Genomic DNA, 27,561 nt, shown 5'->3' with positions numbered 1-27,561 from the left:
AGAGCAACGACCTTTTCTAGTAATGTAGTTACAGATCATGCAATTCAGTTAAAGCCTTTGGAAGGCCTGCTTGCTGAGGCAGTCCATGATGGAGGGAACAGTCTGCACTGTACAAAAACACAAGATCAGTGCATGGAATGTTTGAGTTTGAATCATGGAAAGCTGGATATCAAGAGAGAAATGATTAGGACCAAGATTGACATCCTTGGTGTCGGCGATATAAATTGGACGGAAAATGGCTACTTTTAGTCACAGTAAACTGTAAAAAAGAATTTTACAGTTTACTACTCTGGGAATGAAAAAAAATCAGGAGAAATGGTGTGGCATTTATAGTGAACAAGAGAACTGGCAGATCAGTTGATAGTTATAGATCAGTAAGAGAGAGTAATGGCCATCCACGTTAATGGAAAACTGCTTAAAGTCACATTTCTTCAAGTCTATGCACCAACAACAGATGCAACTGAACAGTTTTATACCAAAGCTAAGGATGCATCAAACACCAAAAAAGATACTGTGTATATTCTTGGAGACTTCAATGCGAAAATAGCAGTAAGAGGAAGATGAGGTCATTGGCAGATTTGGTCTGGGGGATAGGAATGAAGCAGGAAACTATTGGTGCAGTTCTGTCAAGAAAATTGATTAAAAATGAAATGACAAACACATGGTTTATCTTACCTAAGCAACGTTTGTATACATGGACTCGCCAAATGGATTGAACCGCAATCAAATTGACTACATCAAGTGCAGTCAAAGATGGAAAGCTCTTTTTTTTCAGTGAAAACGTTAGCTGGTGCAGACTGCAGCTCGGACCACCAAGTCTTGGTAGCCAAAGTCCGGCTCAAATTCTGTAACATCAAGAAGGCTGTACCATGGAAATATGATATAGATAAAATCTCACCACTGTACGCGGCAAAATAAAAAAAACAGATTCAATTAGTTTACATGGAAAGGCAACCAGACGTACTTTGGGAGGAAATAAGAAATATCATCACTGAAACAGCAACACATCCCATGCAAAGAAATGTGCAAAATCGAATAAGTGGCTGTCAGAAGAAAAGCTAAAGCTGCTGGATATAGAGATGAGACAAGGAGGCTTAAAGAATTCCAAAGGGCATCTAGAAAAGACAAGGAAAAATAGTGGAATGAATGTTGTAAAGAAATGGAAAATAATAACAAAAAAGGGCACATGAGAGACCTCTTCGCACAAGTAAAGAAGATCTGGACACCCTTCACTGTTTGTAAGGGTTCAATGAAACACAAAGATGGAAATGAAATGAATGGTCAACAAAGAATTAAGAAAGGATGGCAGGAATACAGGATAGAACTGTGTGCAAATAGAAACAAACATCAACAGATCGAAGCGAAAGGGCAGTGGATGAACTAGAACTGGCTATTTTAGAGGGAGAGGTAGTATGGGCGCTGCAACAACTAACAAGGAGAAAAGTCCGTGTAATTGAAGGAATACCAACAGAAATGTTAACACTTTTGCCAATTACAGTTATCACAGCTTTGTGCTGGGAGATCTGGAAAAACAGTATGTTGTCAAAAAAGTGAAAGAGATCAGTATTTATTCCAATCCCAAAGAAGGGAGATGCTGAAATTGCTGTATAATAACTTTGACATCACACACAAGCAGGTTCTCTTAAAAATCATACAAGCACAATTGTATACAATCATAAAAACAGAGATGCCTAATGTTCAAGTTGGTTTCCACAAATGAAGAGGCTTGTGATCACGTTGCAAACATCTGTTGGATCATGGAAAAAGCCCATTAATTTCAGAAAGAAGTATATATGTGCTTCATCAACTATACCAAAGCATTTGTTGTGTTGAACATGAAAAATTGTGGAATTCTTTAGCAATAGCATAGGTATATGATGCAACAAAGCAAGCTTATGCAGCATTAGCCAAAAAAAAAGAAAAAAAAAACACTCCCATTTCACCCCTCCGTTCTTTCGAAATACCTGTCCAGCTGAGCCTTAAATTTATTTATGCTATCAACTTCCACAACAAGGGATGGAAGTCTGTTCCACCAACCAACTACCCGCTGGTTAAAGGCAAATTTCCGCACATCTGTCTTTCCTCAATTTGAATTCATGCCCTCTCAGGTGATTATTCTGAGCAAGAGGAATATTCACCTCAGCACTGAGCATGCTAAAACCATTCAAGGCTTTATACACCTCTATCAGATCACCTCTCCGGTGCCTAGTCTCCAGACACTGTAATTTGCAAAACTTAAGCCTTTCTTCGTAAGAGCAACCCTTTGTTCCATTCACTAAACTTGTTGCTCTTCTCTGTACTCGTTCCAGCAGCTCTACATCCTTCTTGAAATGAGGCCACAGACCTGTATACAGTACTCAAGGTGTGGCATGACCATTGCCTTATAAAAAGGGAATAATCACCTCCTTATCACTGCTAGAAAAATTCCTATATATCATTGACAAGACACCATGAGCTACTCTTGCAGCCCATCTGCACTGCACAGAAAACTTCATATCTGCCTGCACAATTACTCCCAGGTCCTTTTCATTCTCTACCACTGTCAGTGTATTACCACAGAGTTGATAAGGTACTCTGGGGTTACTGTTTCCCCATATGTAGTACTTTACATTTGTCAATGTTAAACTTCATTTGCCACCTCTCAGCCCATCTGCTCAACCTTTCCAGATCCTGTTCCAGCAGCATACTGTCATTAGTGTCCTTAACAACCCTGCCAACCTTTGTATCATCTGCAAACTTGAACATTAAGGCTGATATACCATTATCAATATCATTTATAAATACAGAAATCAACAATGGACCCAGCACTGAACCCTGAGAGACTCCACTAAAAACATTAGTCCACGATGAGCAGTGTCCATTGATTACCACTCTGTCTACTGCCCCTCAACCATCCCTTTATCCATAGCAGCAATTTCTTTCCAATGCCACGCTACTACTCCAATTTGTGTAGCGGTCTTCCATGTGCAACAGTATCAAAAGCCTTCCTAAGATCCAAATATATAATATCAAAGTTATTCCCTGCATCCAGTTCTTTTGTGACTCCATCATAGTATATAATCAAATTGGTCAGGCAAGACTTTCCTTTAAAAAAACCATGCTGTGTCCGAGCTATAACTGAAGTCTTGTCTAGATGATCCTGCAGAGCTTCTTTAACCAGTGCCTCCTTTAATTTTCCTGGAACAGAAGTTAAACTCACAGGTCTATAATTTCTTGTGTCAGCCTTTGATCCTCCTTTGTGAATTGGGGTCACATTTGCACATCTTCAGTCTACGGGTAGCTCCTCTGAGTCCAAAGAAGCTCTCATAATTACGGCTAAGGGTTTGCTTACTTTCTTTGCTGCCTCCTTTAATATAACTGGATAGATCCCATCCACCCGGGGTGCTTTTTTTATGTTTTTCCTCAACAATTTCTCCTCCACTTTCCTCTCAGTTATTACAAAATCCTCTAGCTCACTGCCAGAGTTTAACTCACCTCTGGCATTCCCCTTCCTGAATAACTCCTCATGGGCGAATGTAGATGCAAAATACTCCACTTGTTAGCCACCTGAGCAGGATCATAAACAGTTGAACCATCAATATCCAGTGAACCAATCTGATTCATCCCTTTCCTTCTAGAGTTTACATAGGTAAAGAACTCTTTGTTCTTTTTCTTTGCATCCTTTTCCAAGGATTTCTTAGAATCTGCCTTTGTCTGCCTAATCTCCTTTGTGACTTGGTTACAGATCAGCTTATATCTATCATAGGCTTCCATGTCACCCATTAATTTATATGTATCCCATGCATTTTTCTTCTCTGCCATATGTCTCATTAGTTCATCTGAATTACGGCTAAGGGTTTGCTTACTTTCTTTGCTGCCTCCTTTAATATAACTGGATAGATCCCATCCACCCGGGGTGCTTTTTTTATGTTTTTCCTCAACAATTTCTCCTCCACTTTCCTCTCAGTTATTACAAAATCCTCTAGCTCACTGCCAGAGTTTAACTCACCTCTGGCATTCCCCTTCCTGAATAACTCCTCATGGGCGAATGTAGATGCAAAATACTCCACTTGTTAGCCACCTGAGCAGGATCATAAACAGTTGAACCATCAATATCCAGTGAACCAATCTGATTCATCCCTTTCCTTCTAGAGTTTACATAGGTAAAGAACTCTTTGTTCTTTTTCTTTGCATCCTTTTCCAAGGATTTCTTAGAATCTGCCTTTGTCTGCCTAATCTCCTTTGTGACTTGGTTACAGATCAGCTTATATCTATCATAGGCTTCCATGTCACCCATTAATTTATATGTATCCCATGCATTTTTCTTCTCTGCCATATGTCTCATTAGTTCATCTGACATCTCTTTAGGCTTAAACCCTGAACAATATTTATCAGTTGGTATGTAAAGTCTAATAGCTTCCAAGATAAATTCTTTCAATTCTTCCCATTTCGAATTTGCTGTTGGTAACATCATCAGTTGGTCCCACTGTATAGAATTTAAATACAGTCTCAGCTCTCAGACCATCGGAGTCGTTTTTACGAAAGCAAAAACCATTCCCTTTACTCCTGATTGTAGTTACCTCTTTGAGTAAATCCCACTTCAGCACACTGTGAGCACTGCCACCTAGTGGTTTCTTTATCTGCAGATTCTTAATGCATGAAGAATCACTACGGATAATCAGATCAAGAGGCTCAAGGGGTAGAATTTTTTTTCAGCTTGGTCTGTACTTGTTAACAGGAGAGACTGCTTCTACAGGGATGGGCTACACTTAAATAAATAGAAAGGGTGCAAGAATATTTGCTGATGCTATCGAGGCAGTGTTAGGTGGGTCAGAAAACTGCTAGCTTGGGGTGGGTATACATGGACTAATAGATTCACAGTAGCCACTGCCAGAGGTGAAAGTGATTCTTGCACTGCTTCTATTGGAATGAGCAGCAGCCTGGAAAATAAGATGCAGGGTATTTCAGAAACTGCTGGGAGTCATTGTGGTACATGTAAACAAATGGGTTGTGTTAGAGTAGCTAAGAATAGGAACAGGTGCATGTATACTTGCATGTACACCAATGCTAGGAGTTTGGTAAATAAATTTGATGAATTTGAGGTATTACTCAAAACATCAAAGGCAGATATTGTTGGGATATAAGAGACGTGGTGTTACACAGATATAAGGAATGCAGAACTGGAATTTGGGGAATACAATGTGTACAGAAAGGGTAGACAGGATAGGATAGGCTATTAGTTAAGATATAACTAATAGTTAAGAAACAAATAAAATCCAAGGAAGTAAAGCCAGTCGACATCACTGGACAGCGAAGTATCGAGTCAGTTTGGTGTAACATAAGCATTAGGAGATCAAAATTGAGAGTAGGAGTGTGCTATAGGCCTAATGACTCTGATGAGTATAACAAGAAACTGTACAGGGAAATAGAGTGGGCCAGTAAATCAGAGAGTCTTATAATGGGGGATTTTAATTTCCCAGATATTGACTGGAATTTGTGGGTTGGTCACTCACACACTAGCAAGGCTTTTGTGGATTTACTGGATGATTGTTTTCTAAATCAGCATGTTCAGGAGGCAACTAGAGGGAGTAATACTCTTGATCGGATTATCAGTAGTGATTCTTCATGCATTAAGAATCTGCAGATAAAGGAACCACTAGGTGGCAGTGATCAGTGTGCTGAAGTGCGATTTACTGAAAGAGGTAACTACCATCAGGGGTAAAGCGAAGGATTTTTGCTTTTGTAAAGGCAACTATGGTCTGAGACAGTATTTAAATTCTATACAGTGGGACCAACTGATGATGTTACCAACAGCAAATTTAAAATGGGAAGCATTCAAAGAACTTATCTTAGAAGCTACTAGGCTTTACATACCAACTAAGAAATATTTTTCAAGGTTTAGGCCTAAATGGATGTCAGATGAACTAATGAGACATATGACAGAGAAGAAAAATGCATGGGATATATATAAATTAATGGGTGACATGGGAGGCACCCATGGGATAGATATAAGCTGATCTGTAACCAAGTCACAAAGGAGATTAGTCAGGCAAAGGCAGATGAGAAATCCTTGGTAAAGGATGCAAAGAGTTCTTTACCTATGTAAACTCTAGAAGGAAAAGGATGAATCAGATTGGTCCACTGGATATTGATGGTTCAACAGTGGAGGATCCTGCTCAGGGGGCTAACAAACTAAATGAGTATTTTGCATCTACATTCACACATGAGAAGTTATTCAGGGGGGGGAGAATGCCAGAGGTGAAGTAAACTCTGGCAGTGAGCTATTTGATTTTGTAATAATTGAGAGGAAAGTGGAGGAGAAATTGTTGAGGATAAACATAAAACAGGCACTCGGGGTGGATGGGATGTATCCAGTTATATTAAAGGAGGCAGCAAAGGAAGTAAGCAAACCCTTAGCCATAATTACGAGAGCTTCTTTGGATTCGGGGGAGTTACTCGTGTACTGGAGATGTGCAAATGTGACACCAATTCACAAAGAAGAATCAACGGGCGACAAGTAATTATAGACCTGTTACTTTAATTTCTGTTCCAGGAAAATTAATGGAGGCACAGGTTAAAGAAGCACTGCAAGTTCATCTAGACAAGACTTCAGTTATAGCTCGGACACAGCATGGTTTTATTAAGGGAAAGTCTTGCCTGACCAATTTGACTGGATACTATGATGTGGTCACAAAGGAACTGGACGCAGGGAATAACTTTGATATCATATATTTGTATCTTAGAAAGGCTTTTGATACTGTTGCACATGGAAGACTACTGAACAAATTGCAGCAGTTTGACATTGGAGGCAAACTGCTGCTATGGATAAAGGGATGGTTGAGGGGGAGAAGACAGAGTGGTAATCAATGGACACTGCTCATCATGGACTAATGTTATTAATGGAGTCCCTCAGGGTTTAGTGTTGGGTCCATTGTTGTTTTCTTTATTGATAAATGATATTGATGAAGGTATATCAAGCTTAATGTCCAAGTCTGCAGACGATACAAAGGTTGGCGGGGTTGTTAAGGACACTACTGACACTATGCTGCTGCAACAGGATCTGAAAAGTTGAGATGGGCTGGGAGGTGGCAAATGAAGTTTAACCTTGACAAAAGTAAAGTACTACATTTGGGAAACAGTAACCGCAGAGCAACGTATCAACTCTGTGGTACTACACTGACAGTGGTAGAGAATGAAAAGGACCTGGGGGTAATTGTGTAGGCAGATATGAAGTTTTCAGAGCAGTGCAGATGGGCTGCAACAGTAGCTCATGGTGTAGTGTCAATGATATACAGGAATTTTTCTAGCAGGGATAAGGAGGTGATTATCCCCTTGTATAAAGCAATGGTCAGGCCACACCTTGAGTATTGTATACAGGTCTGGAGGCCTCATTTTAAGAGCTTCTGGTATGAGTACAGAGAAGGGCAGCAAGATTAGTGAATGGAACAAAGGGTTGCTCCTACGAAGAAAGGCTTAATTTTTGCAAATTACAGTGTCTGGAGACTAGGCACCGGCGAGGTGATCAGATAGAGGTGTATAAAAGCTTGAATGGTTTGAGATGCTCAATGCCGATGGGATTCTTCGTCTTGCTCAGAATAATCACTTGAGAGGGCATAAATTCAAATCGAGAAAAGACAGACGTAGGATGGATGTGCGGAAATTTGCCTTCAGCCAGCGGGTAGTTAGGTGGTGGAACAGACTTCCATCCCTTGTTGTGGAAGTTGATAGCCTAAATCAATTTAAGACTCAGCTGGACAGGTATTTCGAACGAACGGAGGGGTGAAATGGGAGTGGTTTTTTTTTTGGTTTTTTTTGGCTGATGCTGCATAAGCTTGCTTTCTTCCATCATATGCCTGTACTAATGCTAATGACTTCCTCTTGTTGCCTCCAGAACATTCTGATGTAAAAAACAACCATCCAATAAATCCACAAAAGCCTTGCTAGTGTGTGAATGGCCAACCCAAAAATTCCAGTCAATATCTGGGAAATAAATATCCCACATTACAAGACGCTCTGATTTACTGGCCCACTATTTCCCTGTACAGTTTCTTATTATACTCATCAGAGTCATTAGTCACAGATTCAGAGTCACAGATTCTTAATGCATGAATAATTATATCAAGAGTATTACTCCCTCCTGTTGCCTCTCGAACATGCTGCTGTAGAAAACATGTCACCCAATAAATCCACAAATGTCTTGCTAGAGTGAGTGACCAACCAACAAGTTATAGTCAAATCAGGAAAGATTTGACTGTCCATCTGATTTACTGGTCCATCTTTCTCTGTACAATTGTTTGTTGTACTTATGAGAGTCATTAGGCCTTATAGCACACTCCTACTCTTACTGGTCACCCATGTCATTAAAACCTAAGGCAGTGCATGCATTGCCTTAGAACTTGTGCACTTCTTAACTAAGAGGTGCACAAGTTCTAAGGCAATGCATGCACTGCCTTAGAGAGAGAGAGACAAGATAGGAGGGGAGAGCTAACCCCCTCTCCCCTCCTATCTTGTCTGCCCTTTCTGAACACATTATACTCCCCATATATAGAGATACTTCAATGTCTCTGATATCTCAACAATGCCTGCATTTGCTGTCTTGACCAGCACTTTAAATTCAAATTTATTTACTATGCTCCTAACATTGGCATACATGCAAGTATACACATAGCTGTTCTTACTTTTAGTTACCTTAACGCAGACCCTGTATTACTTTCATGATGAGGCATTATAATAATAACCGGCAGACCTTGAAATACCAGCAACTTGCTTTCGAGGCTGTTGCTCCTTCCAACAGGCACATTATAGCTTTAGTTGCTAATGCGCCAATAAAACCCAACCAGTCAACCAGTCCTTCCAGAATCAGCATGAATCACTTTCATCTCTGCATGCAGCTATTTTAATCTATTAGTTTGTGTATCCCCCCAAACTAGCAGTTTCTAACTCACCTAAGACTGCCTCGATTGCATCAGCAAATATTCTTGCACCCTTTCTATTTAAGTATCCCATCCCTGTAGCAGCCATTTCTCTTGGTAATAAGCACAGACCATGCTGTGCAAATTTCTACCCCATGAGCCTCGTGCAATCTTTCCACAGCTTAATTGATTGACAAGGTTCTATCATATACTCCCTTTATTATGTCAAGCCAGAATTGCACACATTTTCAAATTTAATTTACAACTTTTTTTCAGCAGTGACCTGTACTTGTTAAGTAAGTCTGCATATCTCCTACTCTTTATGTCAGTAGTGCCAGCATGTACAACAATATCACTGTGTGCCCTTAAGAGATGATATCTGCTCTATAATGGCATCATCCCCTGGCAGACATTCCTTGGTCCTATTCCACCTATCCTTTTTGCATGATATACATCCCGTTTACCTGACAGTAGAGTCACTGACAACAACTAGCTTCTGTGGGACTACCACGTTCTGCCTTGGTGGTTGCCGCAGTGTTGCCTGACGATTAAGTGCAGTGCATTGATGTGGGTCATCATCACCATGAAATGCAACATCAATTTTTGCATTTCTTTCTATGCACTGCACACTGTCTTTATGCTTAATTGTTCCCAAATGTCTGATTACATCATGTTACTTGACGTTTGATTTTTTTATTTTTATTTGGTAGTTGTTGGCGTATCGGCTTCTGTGGCCATAATGCACCTACCAAGGTTTTTGCAGTACTCTGATCCAAGCCCGAGGCAGGATTCGAACCCACAACATTTGGGTTGCTAGGCAGGCACTTTACCCACCCAGCTAGCCCGGTCGGCCCTGAAGTTTGATTTTGAAAAACTATATCCACATACTTCAATGTCTCAACAATGCCTGCATTTGCTGTCTTGACCAGAACTTTAAATTCATCAAGAGGTAAAGGTGATTCTTGCACAACTTCTATTAGAATAAGTAGCGACCTGGAGCGAGGTGTGTTGGGGGTTTCAGGTATGGATGGCAGTCATCGTGAAATAGGTGGGTATATGGGATGTGTTAGGGTAACTAGGAATAGGAGCATGTATACCAATGCTAGAAGTATAGTAAATAAATTTGATGAATTTGAAGTGTTGGCCAAGACATCAAAGGCGGATATTGTTGGGATAGTAGAGACGTAGTGTCACACAGATATAAGGAATACAGAATTGGAATTTGGGGAGTACAATGTATACAGAAAAGGATAGGAAGGGAGGAGGTGTTATGCTGTTAATTGAGAAAAACATAAAATCATAAAAAAGTGCATCCAGTTGATATAGATGAACAGTGCACTGTTCAGTCAGTTTGGTGTGACATGAGCACTGCGAAAGCAAAAATAAGAGTAGGAGTGTGTTATAGGCCTAATGACTTGAATGAGTACAATGAACAACTGAACAGAGAAATAGTGGGCTAGTAAATCAGAATGTCTTATAATGGGGGATTTTAACTTCCCAGATATTGACTGGAACTTGTGGATTGGTCACTCACACACTAGTCAGACTTTTGTGGATTTATTGGATGATTGTTTTTTGCAGCAGCATGTTCGAGAGACAACCAAGAGAGTAATACTCTTGATCTGGTTATCAGCAGTGATCATCCGTGTATTAAGAAATTGCAGGTAAAGGAACCACTAGGTGGCAGTGATCACAGTGTACTGATGTGGGATTTACTTAAAGATTTAATAAATTTGATACTAGAGAGCTATTAAGTGCTCGATATTTCCTGTATTCTATTATATTATGAATCAACAGGGCTTACCTTTATTTTTGATATAGGAAGCTTCTTTTCCAACTCTCCTTGGAGAGTTGGAAAAGAAGCTGTTCTAAGGAAAGGAAGAGTTCTAAGGAAGCTGTTCTGGAAAAGAGTTGTTCTAAGGAGAGTTGGAAAAGAAGCTTCCTATATCAAAAATAAAGGTAAGCCCTGTTGATTCATAATATTAAAGATTTGATTACCATCACGGGTACAGGAAAGGGTTTTTGCTTCCATAAAGGTGAGTACAGTGGTCTGAGAAAGTTTTTAAATTCTGTGCAGTGGGATCAACGGACGATGTTACCAACAGTAAATTCTAAGTGAGAAACATTCAAGGAATTAATCGTGGATGCTACTAAAAGTTTCATACCTATTAAGAAATATTGTTCAAGGTTTAGGCCTCAATGGTTATCTAATGAACTAATGAGACTCTTAACAGAGAAGAAAAATGCATGGGATGCATATAAATTATCAAGCTACTCAGAAGCCTATGGCAGATATAAGTAGTCTGTAATCAGGTCACGAAGGAGGTTAGGCAGATTACGAGAAATCCTTGGCAAAAGATGCTAAGAAAAACAGCAAGGATTCTTTATTTATATAAACCTAAAAGGAACGGGATGAATCTGATTATCAAGTGAACCATTGATGGTTCGACTGTTGATGATCCTGCTCAGATAGCAAACAAACTGAATGAGTATTTTGCATCTACATTCACACATGGGGAATTATTAAGGTTTGAAAATGGCAGTAGGTTATCAAATTGTAGCAGGATACTTAATGATTTTGTAATAACTGAGAGCAAAGTGGAGGAGAAATTGTTGAAGTTAAACATAAGAAAAGCACCTGGGGTGGATGAGATCTATCCAGTTATATTAAAGGATTCGGCAAAGGAAGTAAGCAAACCCTTAGCCATAATTATGAGAGCTTCCTTGGACTCAGGGGAAGTACCCATGGACTGGAGATGTGAAAATGTGACCCCAATTCACAAAGAAGGATCAAAGGGCAACACAAGTAATTATAGACATGTTAGTTTAACTTCTGTTCCCGGAAAATTAATGGAGGCACTGGTTAAAGAAGCACTGCAGGATCATCTAGACAAGACTTCAGTTATAGCTCAGACACAGCATGGTTTTGTTAAGGGGAAGTCTTGCCTGACCAATTTGATTGGATACTATGATGCAGTCACAAAAGAACTGGATGCAGGGAATAACTTTGATATTATATACTTGGATCTTAGAAAGGCTTTTGATACTGTTGCACATGGAAGACTGCTGCACAAATTGGAGCAGAATGGTATTAAGGGTAAGTTGCCACAATTGATAAAAGGATGGTTAAGTGGGAGAAGACAGGGTGGTAATTAGTGGGTGCTGCTCTTCGTGGACTAATATGGAGGCCCACAGGGTTTGGTGCTGGATCCACTGTTGTTTTGTATATTTATCAATGATATTGATAAAGGTATATCAGGCTTAATGTCAAATTTTGCAGATGATACAAAGGTTGGCAGGGTTGTTAATGACAGTAATGGCAGTGTACTACTGCAACGGGATCTAGATAATTTGGGCAGATGGGCTAAGAAGTGGCAACTGAAGTTTAACCTTGACAAATGCAAAGTACTGCATATGGGTAGAAGTAACCCCAGAGAAACGTACCAACTGTGTGGTACTACACTTAAGGTGGTAGAAAATGAAAAAGACCTGGGAGTAATTGTGCAGTCAGATATGAAGTTTTCTGAGCAGTGCAGACAGGCTGCCAGGGCAGTTCATGGGGTTTTGTCAATGATATATAGGAATTTTGCTAGCAGGGAAAAGGAGGTGATTGTCCCTCTGTATGAGGCAATGATCAGGCCACGCCTTGAGTACTGCATACAGGTCTGGAGGCCTCATTTTAGGAAGGATGTAGATTTACTTGAGCGTGTACAAGATTGGTGAAGGGAATCTCTTACCAAGGAAGGCTTAAGTTCTGCAAATTGCAGTGGCTGGAGACTAGGCACCTGCACGGTGATCTGTTTGAGGTGTATAAGGCCTTTAATGGGTTTAGCATGCTGAATTCTGATGGGATCCTTCCACTTGTTCAGATTACGAACCTAAGGGGGCATAAATTCAAATTAAGAAAGGATAGATGTAGAATAGATGTGCGGAAATTTTCCTTTAGTCAGCGGGTGGTTAATTGCTGGAACAAACTTCCATCTGTCATTGTGGAAGTTGATAGGTTAAATAAATTTAAGGAGGAACTGGACAGGCATTTGGAGGGAATGGTGTGATTTTTTTTTTTTTTGGCTGATGCTGCATAAGTTCATACACTTGCTTTCTTGCATCACATGCCACTACTACAACATAAAAGGCAAAAGTATTACCTTATTTACAATACACAGAAAATTTTGCATATATGTCTTCAGAAATTTTATGTTATATTTCTTTGGTACCTTACTGAAAGACATTGTTAATTAGTTTTGTACTACCCAAGTACCATGAAATGTCTGCATATAAAGAGAAACCACTATATCACTCATTTCTATTTTGCAACATAAACTACCCCGGCACACCTGAGAGCCAATTTGATCCCCTCCCACATTGAAATCCTTCGAGGGCATCCCTCACATTCTTCAAGCTCTCATAAAGGCTCATCACAATGGTTTATTATGTTTAAGGAATTTATCATTTTTATTTGTTTTAAAAAAAATGATATTTTAATTATAATGAAAATTTGTGCCTATCTAAAAGGCATAAAATTCATTTTGTTAATCTACTCTATTTTTATTATTGAGTATAAACAACTTTGTTTGGTCATTGTATGTGGCACGATAATGCTATGCCTGACCTTTTGTGGAGTTCTCTTAGTTAGCTTTTAGGACGTTGCTCAAAATTGCCTTGTAAAGTAATAAAACATACAATTTGGAAAAGAATAAAATGTCACTATCTTGAAACTGTCACCCAATAAAGGTCATAGATTAAAGTCTGAATTGAATGGTGGGATCTCAAGAAAGGTTTTTTTTTTTTTTTTTTTAAGCTTCGTGGAAAAAAAAAAAAAAATCAGAAATACAGTGTTCAAAAGGCAAGACACAAAGCAGAAGACAGCAAAGAAAAGAATCCACAAAAAAACAAGTACTTCAGATATCTGCTAACCGGGGCTTTCTAAGGGCAAATCAACTTGTCAGTGGCACACTGAAGTCACCATATGAACTGTCAAAGGGTGCAATTGGAGGAAAGCTACATTTTTGTTAAGTTCACTCAAACCATTTATATTTTAGGAAATACAGCAGAGCACTTGATAGTGATAATGATACAAGTTGGGAAGAAAGCAGTATAAGTTGCAATGAATGTAATTATATGAAGTTCCACAACTACTATTTACAAGTCCTCATCAACTAAGGCCCATAATTTTATTTAAAACTAACAAAACATTGTTGTATAATAGTTACTGACTCACACTGATGAGCGACCAGTGCTGGATAATAAGTTGACTGTTCTTGCCTGTTAACCAAATGTCAATAAATTTCTCAAAATCATTTTTTTTTTACTAATTGGCTAAGGCTAATTAACGATGGTAGAACACACATTTCTGAAATTAGCATTGATAGAGGCATATGAATGCAAGAAAGAAATGCCTAGCAATTCATCAAAAATAAGTTTAAATTTGTAAACGAAATAACTACAAAATTATATCTCACCTTTGCAAGCCTTGCTCTTTTTATTAAATCATTTAATTTCCTAAGAACGACATTTTTCGGCAGACTCTGAATATCTTGAAATAAGTCATGTTCTTCTGCTTCGAATAGCTTCTTATTAATGTCATAACATAATGGTTCATCCCAGAACGACCCTATATACACACGAGCTACTTCTGGTGTGGCTAAAACTTTTCCTAAAGACCACATTAGGGCACCGTAAACTCTCATCAGTTGCTGATGATCCACTCTGTCTGCTTTATTTAAAATAATGCGTATTTTATCATCGTGTCCCCGTAATGCTTCAATACTGCGTCGAAACTCGTCAGATATATCCAATTTGTAAGCATCAAAGAGCAATAGGATGCGATCAGCTCTCTCAGCAAACCATTCCAATATTTCTGAAAAATCATAACCCCTATCTACTCTTTGCTTTTCTCCTGAAAGTATACCTGGTGTGTCGATAATTGTTAAATTTTTTACGACAGGATTATTTAAGGTTGAACACTGAAACCTATTTAAAAATGCACTGCCAAATTTGTTAAGTGGTCTAAACTGCTTTTTAGGATCAACAACAAGCGCGTTACCTGGAATAACACCATCTTGGGCTCCATACATTACCGCAATGAATCTGTCTGTTGTTGGTTCTGGACCTATACGAATCCCTGGAAAATCAGATTCTAGAAGATAGCGTATGAAGCTTGTTTTGCCAGTGGAATACTGCCCTACCAATAATATCATCGGTTTAGCTTCAAAATCGGAATCGCTAAGCGGCGGTGAATGAAACTCATGAAAGAGATAATGTTCTTCTAAAGGAAGAATTTTTGCTTTATAAACTTTCTTTAATCCGTCTACTACATTATCGAAAACTTCGGCTCGGCTACCATCTCCCTTACTCAGCCAAGTAAACATAATGTCAAATTATTAAAATTTTGCTTAACTTGTAGGAATTACACCGGGAAAAATCCTTCAATGCGCCTCTAATCTAAAGAAATAAATGACAAAAAAATAATAAAACAGCAATAAAAAAAAAAGACTAATTATTTTTAACTAATGACAACTACAACCCTCCCCTAATGACAAACGCCCGTCGTCTGATCCTTTTTCACGAAAGTGACAAATCACGTGATTAAAAATACTGATATATTATTTTTAATTAAAATGATATTCGGACAGAATTTACAATCTGATCACGTTAATTAACATCTTCCGTTATTTTAATCATAATGTCGGTTTAAAAATTCGACAATATTCTGAAAAGCTGATTATGGAATATGTGACGTCACGCATTATTTGTTTGGGTTAGCAGCTGATACTGAACGTGGTAGTTACCTGTTACGGTGGTACTGAAAATATAATCAGGACAAAGGAAAGGATTTCTAAGTGCTATTATCCTCAAAAGTTTTGTACAGCTTTTAAAATTAACAAGCCTCACTTTTTGTGCCTTTTTTTTTTAATTTCAAGCAATCAGTTTTTTTTTTTTTTTTTTAAATCGAAGATTCTCTTCTATTTAATCTGACAGCAACGCGTCGTTCTTCGTCAAGAAAGCAATTCATTAATTAAGTCAACCAAAGAAATTATAATTTGCTGATATTCTCGAACTGTTTGTGAATTAAATGACGAAGTCAGAGAGGTAATTATAATTTTCCATGATAAATTCTGTCTTTTAAAGGTAATATCTTGCCTTGGAAAATATTGTGGTCATTTACAGTGTCTGTAAGAATAAGCTACTTAGTAAATAAATGCTGTCAAAATAAAATAGCCTACATCTCTTGAATATTGAGTAATTCTGGAAAGTATTTACTGCTGATTGGTTCTGAACTCTAGGAATGTCGCTGGTGTTTAACTTAAGTACCTTTCTGAATTTAAATACTCATTGGCTTAATTTTTCATCCATGTTTTGTTGGCGTTAAATCGTATTTCCTTTTGATTGTGTCATGTGTAGTGGCGGAAGTAGGGCGGGGAGTGCCCCAGGCTAGAGGTCTGCATGAGCCTGGGCTTGGGCCTCTCGAATGTCAAATCAAGGGTTCGGGACTGATAGCAAAAAACATAATCGGGTATGGTAGGGCAAAATTTCAGTTCAGATTTTATGAAACGTTTGAATAGCGCGCATTTCATAAGTTGGTTTTGAGTTCTTTTGTTTTTCCAAGGTCTGTAATGAAATATGAGTTCTTTAAATATAAGAAATGAAATATAAGTGTGTTCTTTTGTAATCATCAGTATATCTCCATTTTTCACTTCTGCATATATTTACAGTCACAGCACCATGTTCAAAATAGTACCTAATGTTTGTAATTCCACAGTACAGCCAAGTCAGTCACATGTTATAAATACACAAAACTTTGCAGCACTTTATAGGTGCAGAACCATCAGACAAACTGATACAGAGGCTTCGTGGTATGCAGAATAATTCTACAAAATTCCATAAATTGATGTATTCCAGTTTTGATTTAAGACAGTGCTGCTATGCAATTAGTGTCTGCTAAACCTTTTAGCTCAAAAGTGGAATGAATCAATATTGATTTCATTTAAATGTTACGTCCTTAAATCCTAATAAATGCAACTTACAGAAGTGAAAGTAAAGTTTGAAGAAGGTTCTCTTGTATCCCAATCTTAGAAAGTGCATTAAAAACCAAAGGTGGATAGTATGTGCCATCAAAAATATAAAATATCAAGAAAGGTATCATGATCACTAACTTCACCATTTACCTCATGGCATGTTAAAAGTTTTCATTTTCTGCCTTGCTTTGGGTGCCTCTGTGGGCAGGAGCAGCAGTGCGTAGCACACGCTTCTTGATTAGACTGGGGTTCGTGCCCGTGATCACCAAATATGTAGGATGCAGAAAGGTCAGGGAATGACCACTGCATTTCTTCGGAGCAATATGGCCTTAGTTGCTAATGCTCCTAAAAACGAAACAACAGCCTTGCTTTGTCATACTCATGAAATTGTCATAGCCTCCAGTTATCTTCCAAATTGTCTTATACACTAAACTGTCATTATGAAACAACAGGGATTGCCTTTGTTTTGGATGTGGGAGGCTTCTTTTCCGGCCAACTCTCCTGGTCCAACGCACTGATTCTTTGAAGGCGATGTCAATTTTGCAAAACATGTGGGACATCTTCCCCACTGTCAGAACCGTAGTGTTCAGACCCCTCGGTCTTAGCCTTGAGACAGCGCTCAAGGCTTCTGTCTTCAGGCTCCGTGCCTCTGGCGGCGGGGAGGCCATTGCATGGATTGGCATAAAATTAAGTTTTGAAGGTCTGGACCGCTTAGTAGGTATGGATCTATTGTTTTCTTCGGTCCGGTGACTTGGCATTGGGGTTGAATTTATGGGTCTGGGAGGGTTTAATGGATGTGTGGGGGGATTGTTCTCTGCATTCCTTGGGTCGGACTGGAGCTTTTCGGGGTGTCATGTTCGCAGGAGTGGAGCAGCTCACAATTGGTCCGAAGCTTTTGTCTTATGTTGTGGTGTTTGTTCTTCCTGCATGCGTGTGGGGACCAATCGTCGGACAGTGGGAGTGGTCTGCGGATGTTGATTGGGGTTTCATGTGGTTTTGTCTCTGAGGTTTCCGCGGTGAATAGTTTGTGGTGGTTGTGTTGAATATTTATAATTTTTGTCGAATGAGTGTCGTTCGTTTGTTGCGTGGAGCGGGGGTTCCGATGCGTTTGAGCGGCCTGCCTGCGCCGGGGCTTGGTGTTGTTTTGCTCGAAGCTGTGCCGCTCCCATGTTGGATCCTATATGGGCGGCGTCACAGTTTTTGCATGGGATGCTGTATGCTGGGGTGTGGTGTTTGGGGGTCGATTTCTGGGGAATGTGTGTAGTTTGTTCATGGGTTTTGCTGTGATTTTCGTGTCGGTTCCCTTGCATGTTTGGTTGGGTTTATTGTGTCAGTGCTCGACGTGTGGAGTGGTGATGGGGTGTGTTTTGGTCTTGTCGGATTTTTGTGCGTTGTTTGTTGCGAGGTGGTTGTTTGTTTTTTCACGGGCTGTTGTTTTGACTTTGTTTGTGTGGGTTGGCGGGTGGTCCTATTTGGGGGTCGTCTGGTTGATTCATTTATTTCTGTCGCTGGGGGGGTCTGGGTGGAGGAATGTTTGAGGGCATTGAGAGGTTGATTCGGCATGACCGATTTTTTTGTGTGGTTGGGGGTGGTGGTTGTGGAGATGCAAGGGCGTCCCCTTGTTGGTGGGTGTTCTATGTGTGCTGAAATTTGGTTTTTGGTCTGATCCGTGTGTGGTGAAGTTGAGGAAATTTATGGAGTGGTTTCCTGCTTCAATTTCTAATTCAGGTTTTGATCCCTGATGAATGTTTTTGAAAACCTGTAGAGTGTTGTTTATGGTCGAACTATCTGTGATAGTTGGGATGTCGTCCAGATATATTCCGTGGTGTGTGGTCTGTGGTGTAAGTGGATCGGGATGGATCTTTCTAATTTGTCTGGGTGTAGTTCGGCGGTGGGTGCACTGGTGTTTGGGCCCTTTGGGAGGCCGAAGGTCTGTCTGTATTTTTCCTTGAGGGAGAATGTGGTTAGCATTTGTTAATGGTTTTGTTGGCTCGAAGATTCTGTCTTTGGGGAGTCTGGTGTTATTAATTTTTGTTTTGTCATCGTTGAAGTAGGCTCAGACTGTGTCTAAGGCGTAAGGTACATTTACGTTAGTGTATAGTGAAGTCACATCCAGTGAATATAACTTGATATCCTCCTTGATATGGAGGATATCAAGTTAGACATAGACATAGTCTGGGCCTACTTGAACGATGATAACATAGAGGTTAATAACGCCAGACTCCCCAAGGACGGAATCTTCGAACTGGAAAAACTATTAGTGGATACTAATTGCATTCTCTTTCAAGGAGGGATGTGCAGACGGATTTTCGGCCTCCCGGTTGGCTTAGGCATCGGTGGGCTCGTTGCTGAGCTGTGCTTGGACGGGTTGGAAGAGATCCGTTTGTGCCACAGATCATATGTTGCGGACAGTATCTGGATGCCATCCTGGTTGTCACAGATCGTTTGACGATAAACATTGTTCTACAGGTTTTTGATGGCATCCATCAGGGATTGGAATTTGAATTGGAAATTGAAGCAGAAACCCAATCCATGAATTTCCTTGGTTTTGCCGTGCGCAGAATTGGACCGAAAACTGGGTTTCGGCATGTATGGAGGGCCCACTGATGGGGGGATGCTTTGCATTTGCACAGTTGTCGTCCCCAACCATGCAGGGAGTCGGTCGTGCCGAATCAGTTTCTTGATGCCTTTGAGTGTTCTTCCGCCCAGATTTCTCTGGCCACTGAGGTGGATGAGTTGATTGGAGGATTCTCGGGTAGGGGTTGCCCGCTAGCCTATATGGGCAGAGTTGGAACAGTAGCCCACGATGAAATGGATAGCAGCAGCCTCGCAGCAAGCATTGCACAGGGGTCTGATGGGACCAAAATGCATTTCATCACTGTTCCGTGTGTCGAGTGCTGGTACAGTGGACTTAATCAGGTGTGCAGGGGAACCGGCGTGAAAATCATAGCGGGGCCCATGAGCAGGTTGTGCACATTCTTCGGAGATCGACCTTCAGGTGCAGCGTGACCTCGTATACAGCGTCCCATGCAGGGGTTGCGACGCTGTTTGTGTAGGATCTACCATGGGACGAGTGGCGTGGCTTCGGGTGGGGCAGCACTGGGTTTCGGTGCGGGCAGGTCGTTCGGGTGCATCGGAGCTTTCGTTCCGCGCGGTAGGTGAACGACATTCATTTGGCTTTAATGGAACAAGGATTATAAATATTCAACACAACTGCCACAGGCTGCTTGTTGCGGGGCCTTGGAGATGGAGCTGCATGGGGCTTCGGTCAGTGTCCGCGGACCGTTCCTATTGTCCGACGATTGGTCATTTGTACGCATGTGTGAGGAGCAAACACTGCTACAGGACAACAGTTTCGGATTGGTTGTGGGTTGCTCTGTTCCTGTGAGCGTGGTGGCCCGGGGGGTTCTGGTCCAGCTTGGGGGGGTGTGGAGAGTGGTCCCCCCCATATCCATTAAACTTTTTTGGATCCCTAAATTTGGCTCTACTGTCGGGCTGCTGGGCCGAGGAGAGTGATTGGTCCATATTTGTTGGGCGATTTGGGCCTTCAAAATTGATTTTGTGTCGGTCCATGTTGTGGTTTCCTTGCTGCCAGAGGTGTGGTGTTTGAGGACAGAAGTCTTGAGCGCTCAAAGTTGGGACCGAGGGGTCTGAACACTACAGGAAACTGTCCCATATGTTTTGTGGAATTGATATTGCTTTCCCAGGGAATTATTGGGGGGTTGGACCGGGGGAGTTGGTTGGGGGGAGGATTCCTATATCTGGAATAGGGGTGGATCCTGTTGTTTCATAATATAATAGAATATAGGAATTATCGAGCACTTAATAGCTCTCTATTATCAAAACTAAACTGTAATGAACCAAATTGTTGGATACAGTTAATTGTTGTGTACCAACTGTCGTAGAATGGATTGTCTTGCAATGAATTGATGTGATCCCGGATCCTTAGTATTAGTCTAATGTGAATGCATCTTTTTTCTTTTATACAGAATAGAAAATTTATTATCTCTAACTATTTTTGGTTCCCCAGGCTGTTCTGTGTTGTTACTCACAAGCAAGATATCTTAATCGTTAACCCTAGCCATAATGATATGCACATTTATACTATTATTACATTTGTTATGTGTTTAAAGAGTTGATTTCTTTCTCTCACCCCCTCCCCTCCCCTCACTCTCATCCAAAGTTGGAGCAAATACAATATTGTGGTTTTTATTCATCACTTTCTATAGGTATTTCTGCTCATTCAGTTGGCAATTAATTTTACACCTATCTGCATGGGAACAAATAGATTCAGCTGCTCATTTCATTGAGGTTGCCTCCCTTATCAATCACAATTATAAAAAAAACCAAAAAACGGAGAGATAAGTACAACGACAATATGCATAAACATCAAAACAGGTTAAATGAACTATCATTAGCATGGCAACATGTGGCAAACTGCATTATGATAAGTGTTTTTTTTTTTTATAAATATGTTAAAGTAAAGCAGTTTCATGAACTTTGTGCTATTAGAATTTGTGTATGTTCCAGTGAACTTTTACCACTGTGGATGCAGCATTTTACCAGTGCATATTAAACGGTTACATTACAATGTGATCCAGGGGCCCACATCTGGTGAGTATGGGCTTGGCACACCCAAGGTCCTCAGCTGGATATCATCTTTCTTGGTGATTTCCTTCTACTTCTCTCTCTCTCTCTCTCTCTCTCTCTCTCTCTCTCTCTCTCTCTCTCTCTCTCTCTCTCTCTCTCTCACACACACGGTAACTCAGAAATTTTTTTTTTTGGCTGGTGCAGCATAAGCCTCAGGCTTCCTTGCACCATATGGCTAATAATAATAAAGCATGCAAAAAAGGAGAGCTTGTTATACTTTTAAGGACAAACATCAGTTGGAGTTATAAATAATTCGATTAATCACTACATATGATACAGCTAGAATGTAGGAAAAAATCCTAATGAAATTGGTGAGTTGTATGGAAAGGCACACCACTCGATAGCCAAGTTAAGAGGTCTTGGTGGGCCTGGTCCATGTTTCAGGCTCCACTCAGTCAAGGGCTGAGTACGGATTGGATAGCTTTCAGGTTTGGATATGGGCCAGGTGAAATTCTAAAATTTCTGCCTTTGCAAACCTCTAGCCCCAGAGCCTGTACTTTACAGGGAACCCGCTCCCCCATAGTGGACCAAAAGTGAGAGAGAGGAATGGAAAGCCATTGTGCTGAAGTTATTTTTATTATTATTTTACTATGAGGTTAACAGTTATAAGGTGCAGGTCTTTTGTGCAAGTATATTTCACACTTCTCAAATGAGTAAATTATTATTATTAGCACCTGGGGCCCTGGGCAGAAAAGGGACCAAATCCCAACAAGGAAGTCCTCATCTGGGCAAGGAGATGCTCACCTCTTCCTTGCCTGCCCTTTTTCAGAAATTATGCAGAAAATGTTTTTGATTTCCCCGATTCCTCAAAAATTCAATCTTGAATTTTTGAGAAATTAGACAACAAAAGCATTATAGTTTGAGAAATTTTATTCTAGCATAGATATCACATTTAACATAGTGCAAACTGAAAATAGGTTCTGGCTCAAAGTCTCTTTTGTTAACTTTGGAACACATTTTTCTCTAGACAGTATATTATAGCAGTTAGCCTATTTAATTTATAGCATATTTAAAATCAGGGCCCATATATACATCCTCAGAGCCGGGAACAGTTTTGGAACCCCCTAGATTGCCCAATTATATAAGGAAATTGTAATATAAATTTTATTTTCCCCCTTCCCATTGTACTGGGGTCTCAGGACTGCACATCCCATCCACAGGCATCTGAAATGAGTCCCGGCAAAAAATACTATATTTACAAGAAAAAAAATGCGTCTTATGGTCCAGAACAGAACCGTGCAAATAGGAAGTGCATTGGATGCAACACAACCAATGCAATGAGGGAGCCATCGAAGTCTCAACCTAAATAAACAAGGTCATCCCCCCCCTTAATGACATTTACATCTGGGCCCTCAAGTACCTTTGCACTGCCCTGGTCCAGAAAATACAGTAATTTGATTAATTCCACTTTAAGTGTCCCTGAAATAAGTGCAAAGTTGGAGAGTGCATTCTATGATCAAATCAACGAAAAAATATTATATAAAGACATATCTGGAAATGCTTCGTTAACAAACTAGAACCATTTGAAAATTTTCAGCACAACAGTAGGAAACTAGAACTTCATTTTGAAAGTGTCTTTTACTTGAAGGAAATTGGCATCGAGAATAAAAATATGAATGACTAATTGACTTTCATGACTATAACTTTACCAATTCGATAACAAAAAACACAGGCAGTATTTACAGTGATAGGTTGAGCATCAGATATTATGCACCAGCATATGCTATATGCCACTGTAAACAGGGGGTGGGGTAAGATGTATGTTAAATGCCAAAGCAACTAAGGGCTATGAGGTGTCAATTTCAAAGCCATAGTTCAAAATCAGAATTAAAAATGTGTTTTCTACATTTGTTATTATTTTAAATGAAAACAATTATTTTTCCCCAGGGGCTCACATATGGTGAGTATGGGCTTGGCACACCCAGGGTCCTGAGCTGGATATCATCATTCTTTTCTTTCTTGATGATTCCCTTCTACTTCTCTCTCTCTGGGTAATTCAGAAATTTTTTTTTTTTGGCTGGTGCAGCATAAGCATCAGGCTTCCTTGCACCATATGGCTAATAATAAGTTTACTTTATACCTTATGCTATCAAATTCAAGATATACATTACACTATACCATTATTTGCAGTTTTAAATTAGTTATATTGTATGTTTACTAAAAGTAAAATTTCTTTGTTGCAAAAAACATAAGTGAAGAATTGCATGCTGCTTTGCAAATTTGTGCTAAGGTAATAAATAAAATAAAAGCAAATGCTTTTAACAGCCGACTGTTTGTTATGCTATGTGAAAAAAATGAAGAAAATTTCAACCAATTGCTCCTTTATACAGAAGTAAGATGGTTGTCAACAGGTAACTTTTGCAAAGGCTTGTAGAACTTTATAACTCGGTGGAGATGACTCTCTTCAACCAGTGCAATACCACCACTTTGCTTATTGGAGGACTGAACTGGTGGAAGCCATGTTTAGTCTGCAGAACTAAGTTCCAGTCAAACTTTTCCATCGTGCAGTATGACTGATGACTTTTGAGGTTATGATAAACATCATGGCGAGATCCATTTCCTAACATTTTGAGGGTACAGCTCTTACTGATATATTTTCAAAATTCAATGAAGCACAAAAAAAAAACTGCAAGATAAAGACATTACAATTATACAGAGTCATACAATTATTTTGGGATTTCAAGAAAAGGTAATGCTCTTCAAAACTTCACTGGGTCGTAAAAATTTTCACTTCTTTCCAAATATGCCATCTTTAGAAGAACAAGAAACCAAAGGAAATTTTTCTGAAGCCAACATATTTATTTATGTAGCTCATCTTGAACACTTAAAAGAGGATTTTAAAAATAGATTCAATCTTGAAGACATGAAAATTCCAGAATAGATTGTCTCCATTTCATGCAGAGGGTGATAGGCATGATCTGGACTTGCAAGAGGAAATCATTCAAATGAAGATGGACCTAGAAGCTCTGCACCCAAAAGAAAGTTTCAGGGGATTTTGGACAAGTAAAAATATTATTCAAAACTACCCCAACCTGTCTGGTCCTTGAGGATGTCACAAACATTCTCTCAGATATCCCAGACAAGCTGTACTGACTACCTGGAAGTCTAATATGCTGATAAAACTGATATTCTGGTGACATTCAAGTTAAGTAGATTCAATTTCGGTGTAGTCCAGACGGTCTGTGACAGCCAAATCTTCTGCTTGTGCCTCCACAATGGTGTGACTGTTAGTAATCCTGGGTATAACCTCCATGCACAAGCACACTGTGGGTGACCACCCAGGTATTAACCAACATAAGCAGGGGTCAAGGTGTGCCGCCCACACCACATGGAGCCCCTCTGTGTTACTAGGCAATACTCAGTGGTAGATGACTCTCTTCAACCAGTGCAATACCACCACTTTGCTTATTGGAGGACTGAATTGGTGAACCCATGTTTAGTCTGCAGAACTAAGTTCCAGTCAAACTCTTCCATCGTGCAGTATGACTGATGACTTTTGAGGTTATGATAAACATCATGGCGAGATCCAATTCCTAACATTTCGAGGGTACAGCTCTAAAACAGTGTTCACAGGCAGGCCGCTATTTAGTACACCAGACTGAACCTATTGGTAACTCTTTAGGAGGCTTCCATATCACCTAGTGTATAATCTTGCTACGTCTACTCTGCCAGATAGTGACTGGAGGGAGTCCGAGTAGTGTGTATGTGGGGGTGGCGAGGCCCGTTATTTCATGGATTTGGGTATATTCTTACCATGTGTTCGCCATATCCAAAAATTTCATTACTTCATACAGCATGTCCCCTCCACTTTTTCTTACTATCGAATACACCATGAATTTTCAAACTAATAGAGTAAGCTTATCTGCGAAAAGATCTAAACCTCCCAAACACTTCCTAGTTCATTTCACAAATATACGTGGTCTCAATACTAATCTCAATGATGTACATTTCCACTTACAGTCTGCCAAACCCCATGTACTTTTTTCTGATAGAATCTCAGTTATCGGTTAATTCAACTACTGCTCATCTCAGATGCCCAAATTATTCACTGTATGATTCCTTTCACCTGAAAGGTGGTAATTGAGCATATGTCCGTTCCAATATTCCCTGTCAGAGAATTGGTAATTTGGAATCTCCTCTCTTCGATCTTCTCTGGCTTACAATCTCTCTCTCTTCCTCATTGTGTCAAATTCATCTGTTGCCTCTACCGTTTTCCCAACTCCACTAATCACTTAGAGCTCTTTGACTTCCTCTGTTTGCAACTTGACTTTCTCCAGTCCAACTTTCCTAATAGTGAGGTAATTTTCCTTGGTGATTTTAATGTTCACAACTCCAGCTGACTTCCGTTTTCTAGTCACACTGACCCAGCTGGTCGAGATGCTGAGGCTTTTGTAATTTCTAATGACCTTACACAGATTGTTCATTTACCTACAAGAATACCAGACAATCCTAACCATACAGCTAACATGCTTGATCTTTTTCTTACAAACAACCCTTCTAAGTATACTGTCGAAGTGAGTGGTACTTTAGGTACCTCAGATCACAAGTTGGTAATTGTCTCTTCTCCAATGGAACCTTTATCTCATGGCTATTCCCAACCTTGTGTTGTTTGGCATTACAAGAATGCAAAATGGGATGACCTGCGAGATTTCTTTTCTTCTTTTCCTTGGTCGGATTACTGGTTCAAAACTTCCGATGTCAACGATTGCACAGATCGTATCAGTGAAATTATTCTTGCAGGAATGGAATCCTTTATCCCACACTCCACTTTAAAATCTCGTCCTTTTTCTAAACCTTGGTTTTCCAATAAATGTGCTAAGGCTGTTCAAGAGAAGAATGTTGCATATTGTAATTGGCTTGTTTCTAATTCTTCAGTTTCATTTTCTGCGTACACCAAAGCTCACAACAATTGTAAAGCAGTCATTAATCAGTCCAAACTAGATTTTGAACAGGCTAAGAGTAGAAAACTTGCTTCTTGCCCTAATGGTAGCCGAGCATTCTGGTCTTTTGCCAAAGCTATTGGGTGCAACTTTTGTCCATCCCTGCTCCCACATCTGTCAAAACCAGATGGTTCTGTTGTCACTTCAGCCAAGGATAAAGCTGACCTGTTAGCATCACATTTTTCTTCCAACTCATATATTAATGATCTCGGTAAAACACCTCCCACCATTCTCAACACGCTTCATTCAATGTCTCCTATGGTCTTCTTCAAAAGGATGTCAGAAGGATTTTGATGAATCTTGATGCAAAGAAAGCTTCAGGTCCTGATGATATTTCTCCACTTGTTCTCAAAACCTGTGCTCCTGAACTTACTCTGTTTCTTTGCCACCTTTTTTCACTTTCTTATTCCAAAGATGTTTTTCCTTCTGCTTGGAAATTTTCTCATATCCAGCCTGTTCCTAAAAAGGGTGACAAGTCCCTCCCATCCAATTATCGTCCCACTGCAATTACTTTACTCTTTCTAAAGTAATGGAGAAATCAATTAACTGCCAACTCTTAAACTACCTAGAAACTTTCCGTCTGATCAACGATCGCCAGTATGGATTCTGTGAGTGTCGATCCACTGGTGATATTCTGCCTTATATTACCCATTTATGGACAAATTCAATGGAAAAGTTTGGTGAAACACAAGCTGTTGCCCTTGACATCTCCAAGGCTTTCGATCGTGTTTGGCATAAAAGTCTTCTAAACAAACTTCCATCTTATGGTTTGCCAACTGTTTTTTGTCATTGGTTATCCAGTTTTCTCTCTGATCGCTGACTGAGGGTGATGGTAGATGGCTTTGTCTTCTAACTTCTCCACTAATGCTGTTATCCCACAAAGTTTAGTTCTTTCCCTCATTATTTTCCTCTTGCATATCACTGACCTTCCATTTACTGGAAATCCTATCCATGGTTTTGCCGATGATAGCACATTGATTTCCATTTTGAGAAACCTTGCCCTACTCAATCATCTTCAACTGCTCAAATAATTGCTACCAATTCCTTAAATTCCGATCTCCA

The 27,561-nt window shown here is 39.8% G+C and overlaps 2 protein-coding genes across 4 annotated transcripts in view; one reads left to right on the top strand and one right to left on the bottom strand.

Annotated features, from left to right (window-relative positions):
• Window positions 1–15,362, bottom strand: part of LOC150088347 (EH domain-containing protein 3-like) — a 38,447-nt gene extending 23,085 nt beyond the window's left edge. Inside the window, exon 1 of the mRNA XM_090370130.1 lies at window positions 14,354–15,362. Within this exon, the coding sequence (XP_090226256.1) occupies window positions 14,354–15,262 (909 nt within the window). The 5' untranslated portion in view covers window positions 15,263–15,362. The remainder of the gene's footprint in view (window positions 1–14,353) is intronic.
• Window positions 15,363–15,859: 497 nt separating this feature from the next.
• Window positions 15,860–27,561, top strand: part of LOC150088346 (protein yippee-like 5) — a 193,025-nt gene continuing 181,323 nt past the window's right edge. For all 3 annotated transcript variants that reach the window (XR_016546789.1, XM_090370732.1, XM_090370731.1), the window contains exon 1: window positions 15,860–15,983. The gene's annotated coding sequence lies outside the window, so the exon portion shown is untranslated. The remainder of the gene's footprint in view (window positions 15,984–27,561) is intronic.

This window comes from Mastigoproctus giganteus, chromosome 3, assembly GCF_048544385.1.
Source record: "Mastigoproctus giganteus isolate SK-2022 chromosome 3, ASM4854438v1, whole genome shotgun sequence".
In the NCBI taxonomy this organism is placed as follows: domain Eukaryota; kingdom Metazoa; phylum Arthropoda; class Arachnida; order Uropygi; family Thelyphonidae; genus Mastigoproctus; species Mastigoproctus giganteus.
The sequence above is the reverse complement of the archived record's forward strand: the minus strand, read 5'-3'. Positions and strand labels throughout refer to the sequence as shown.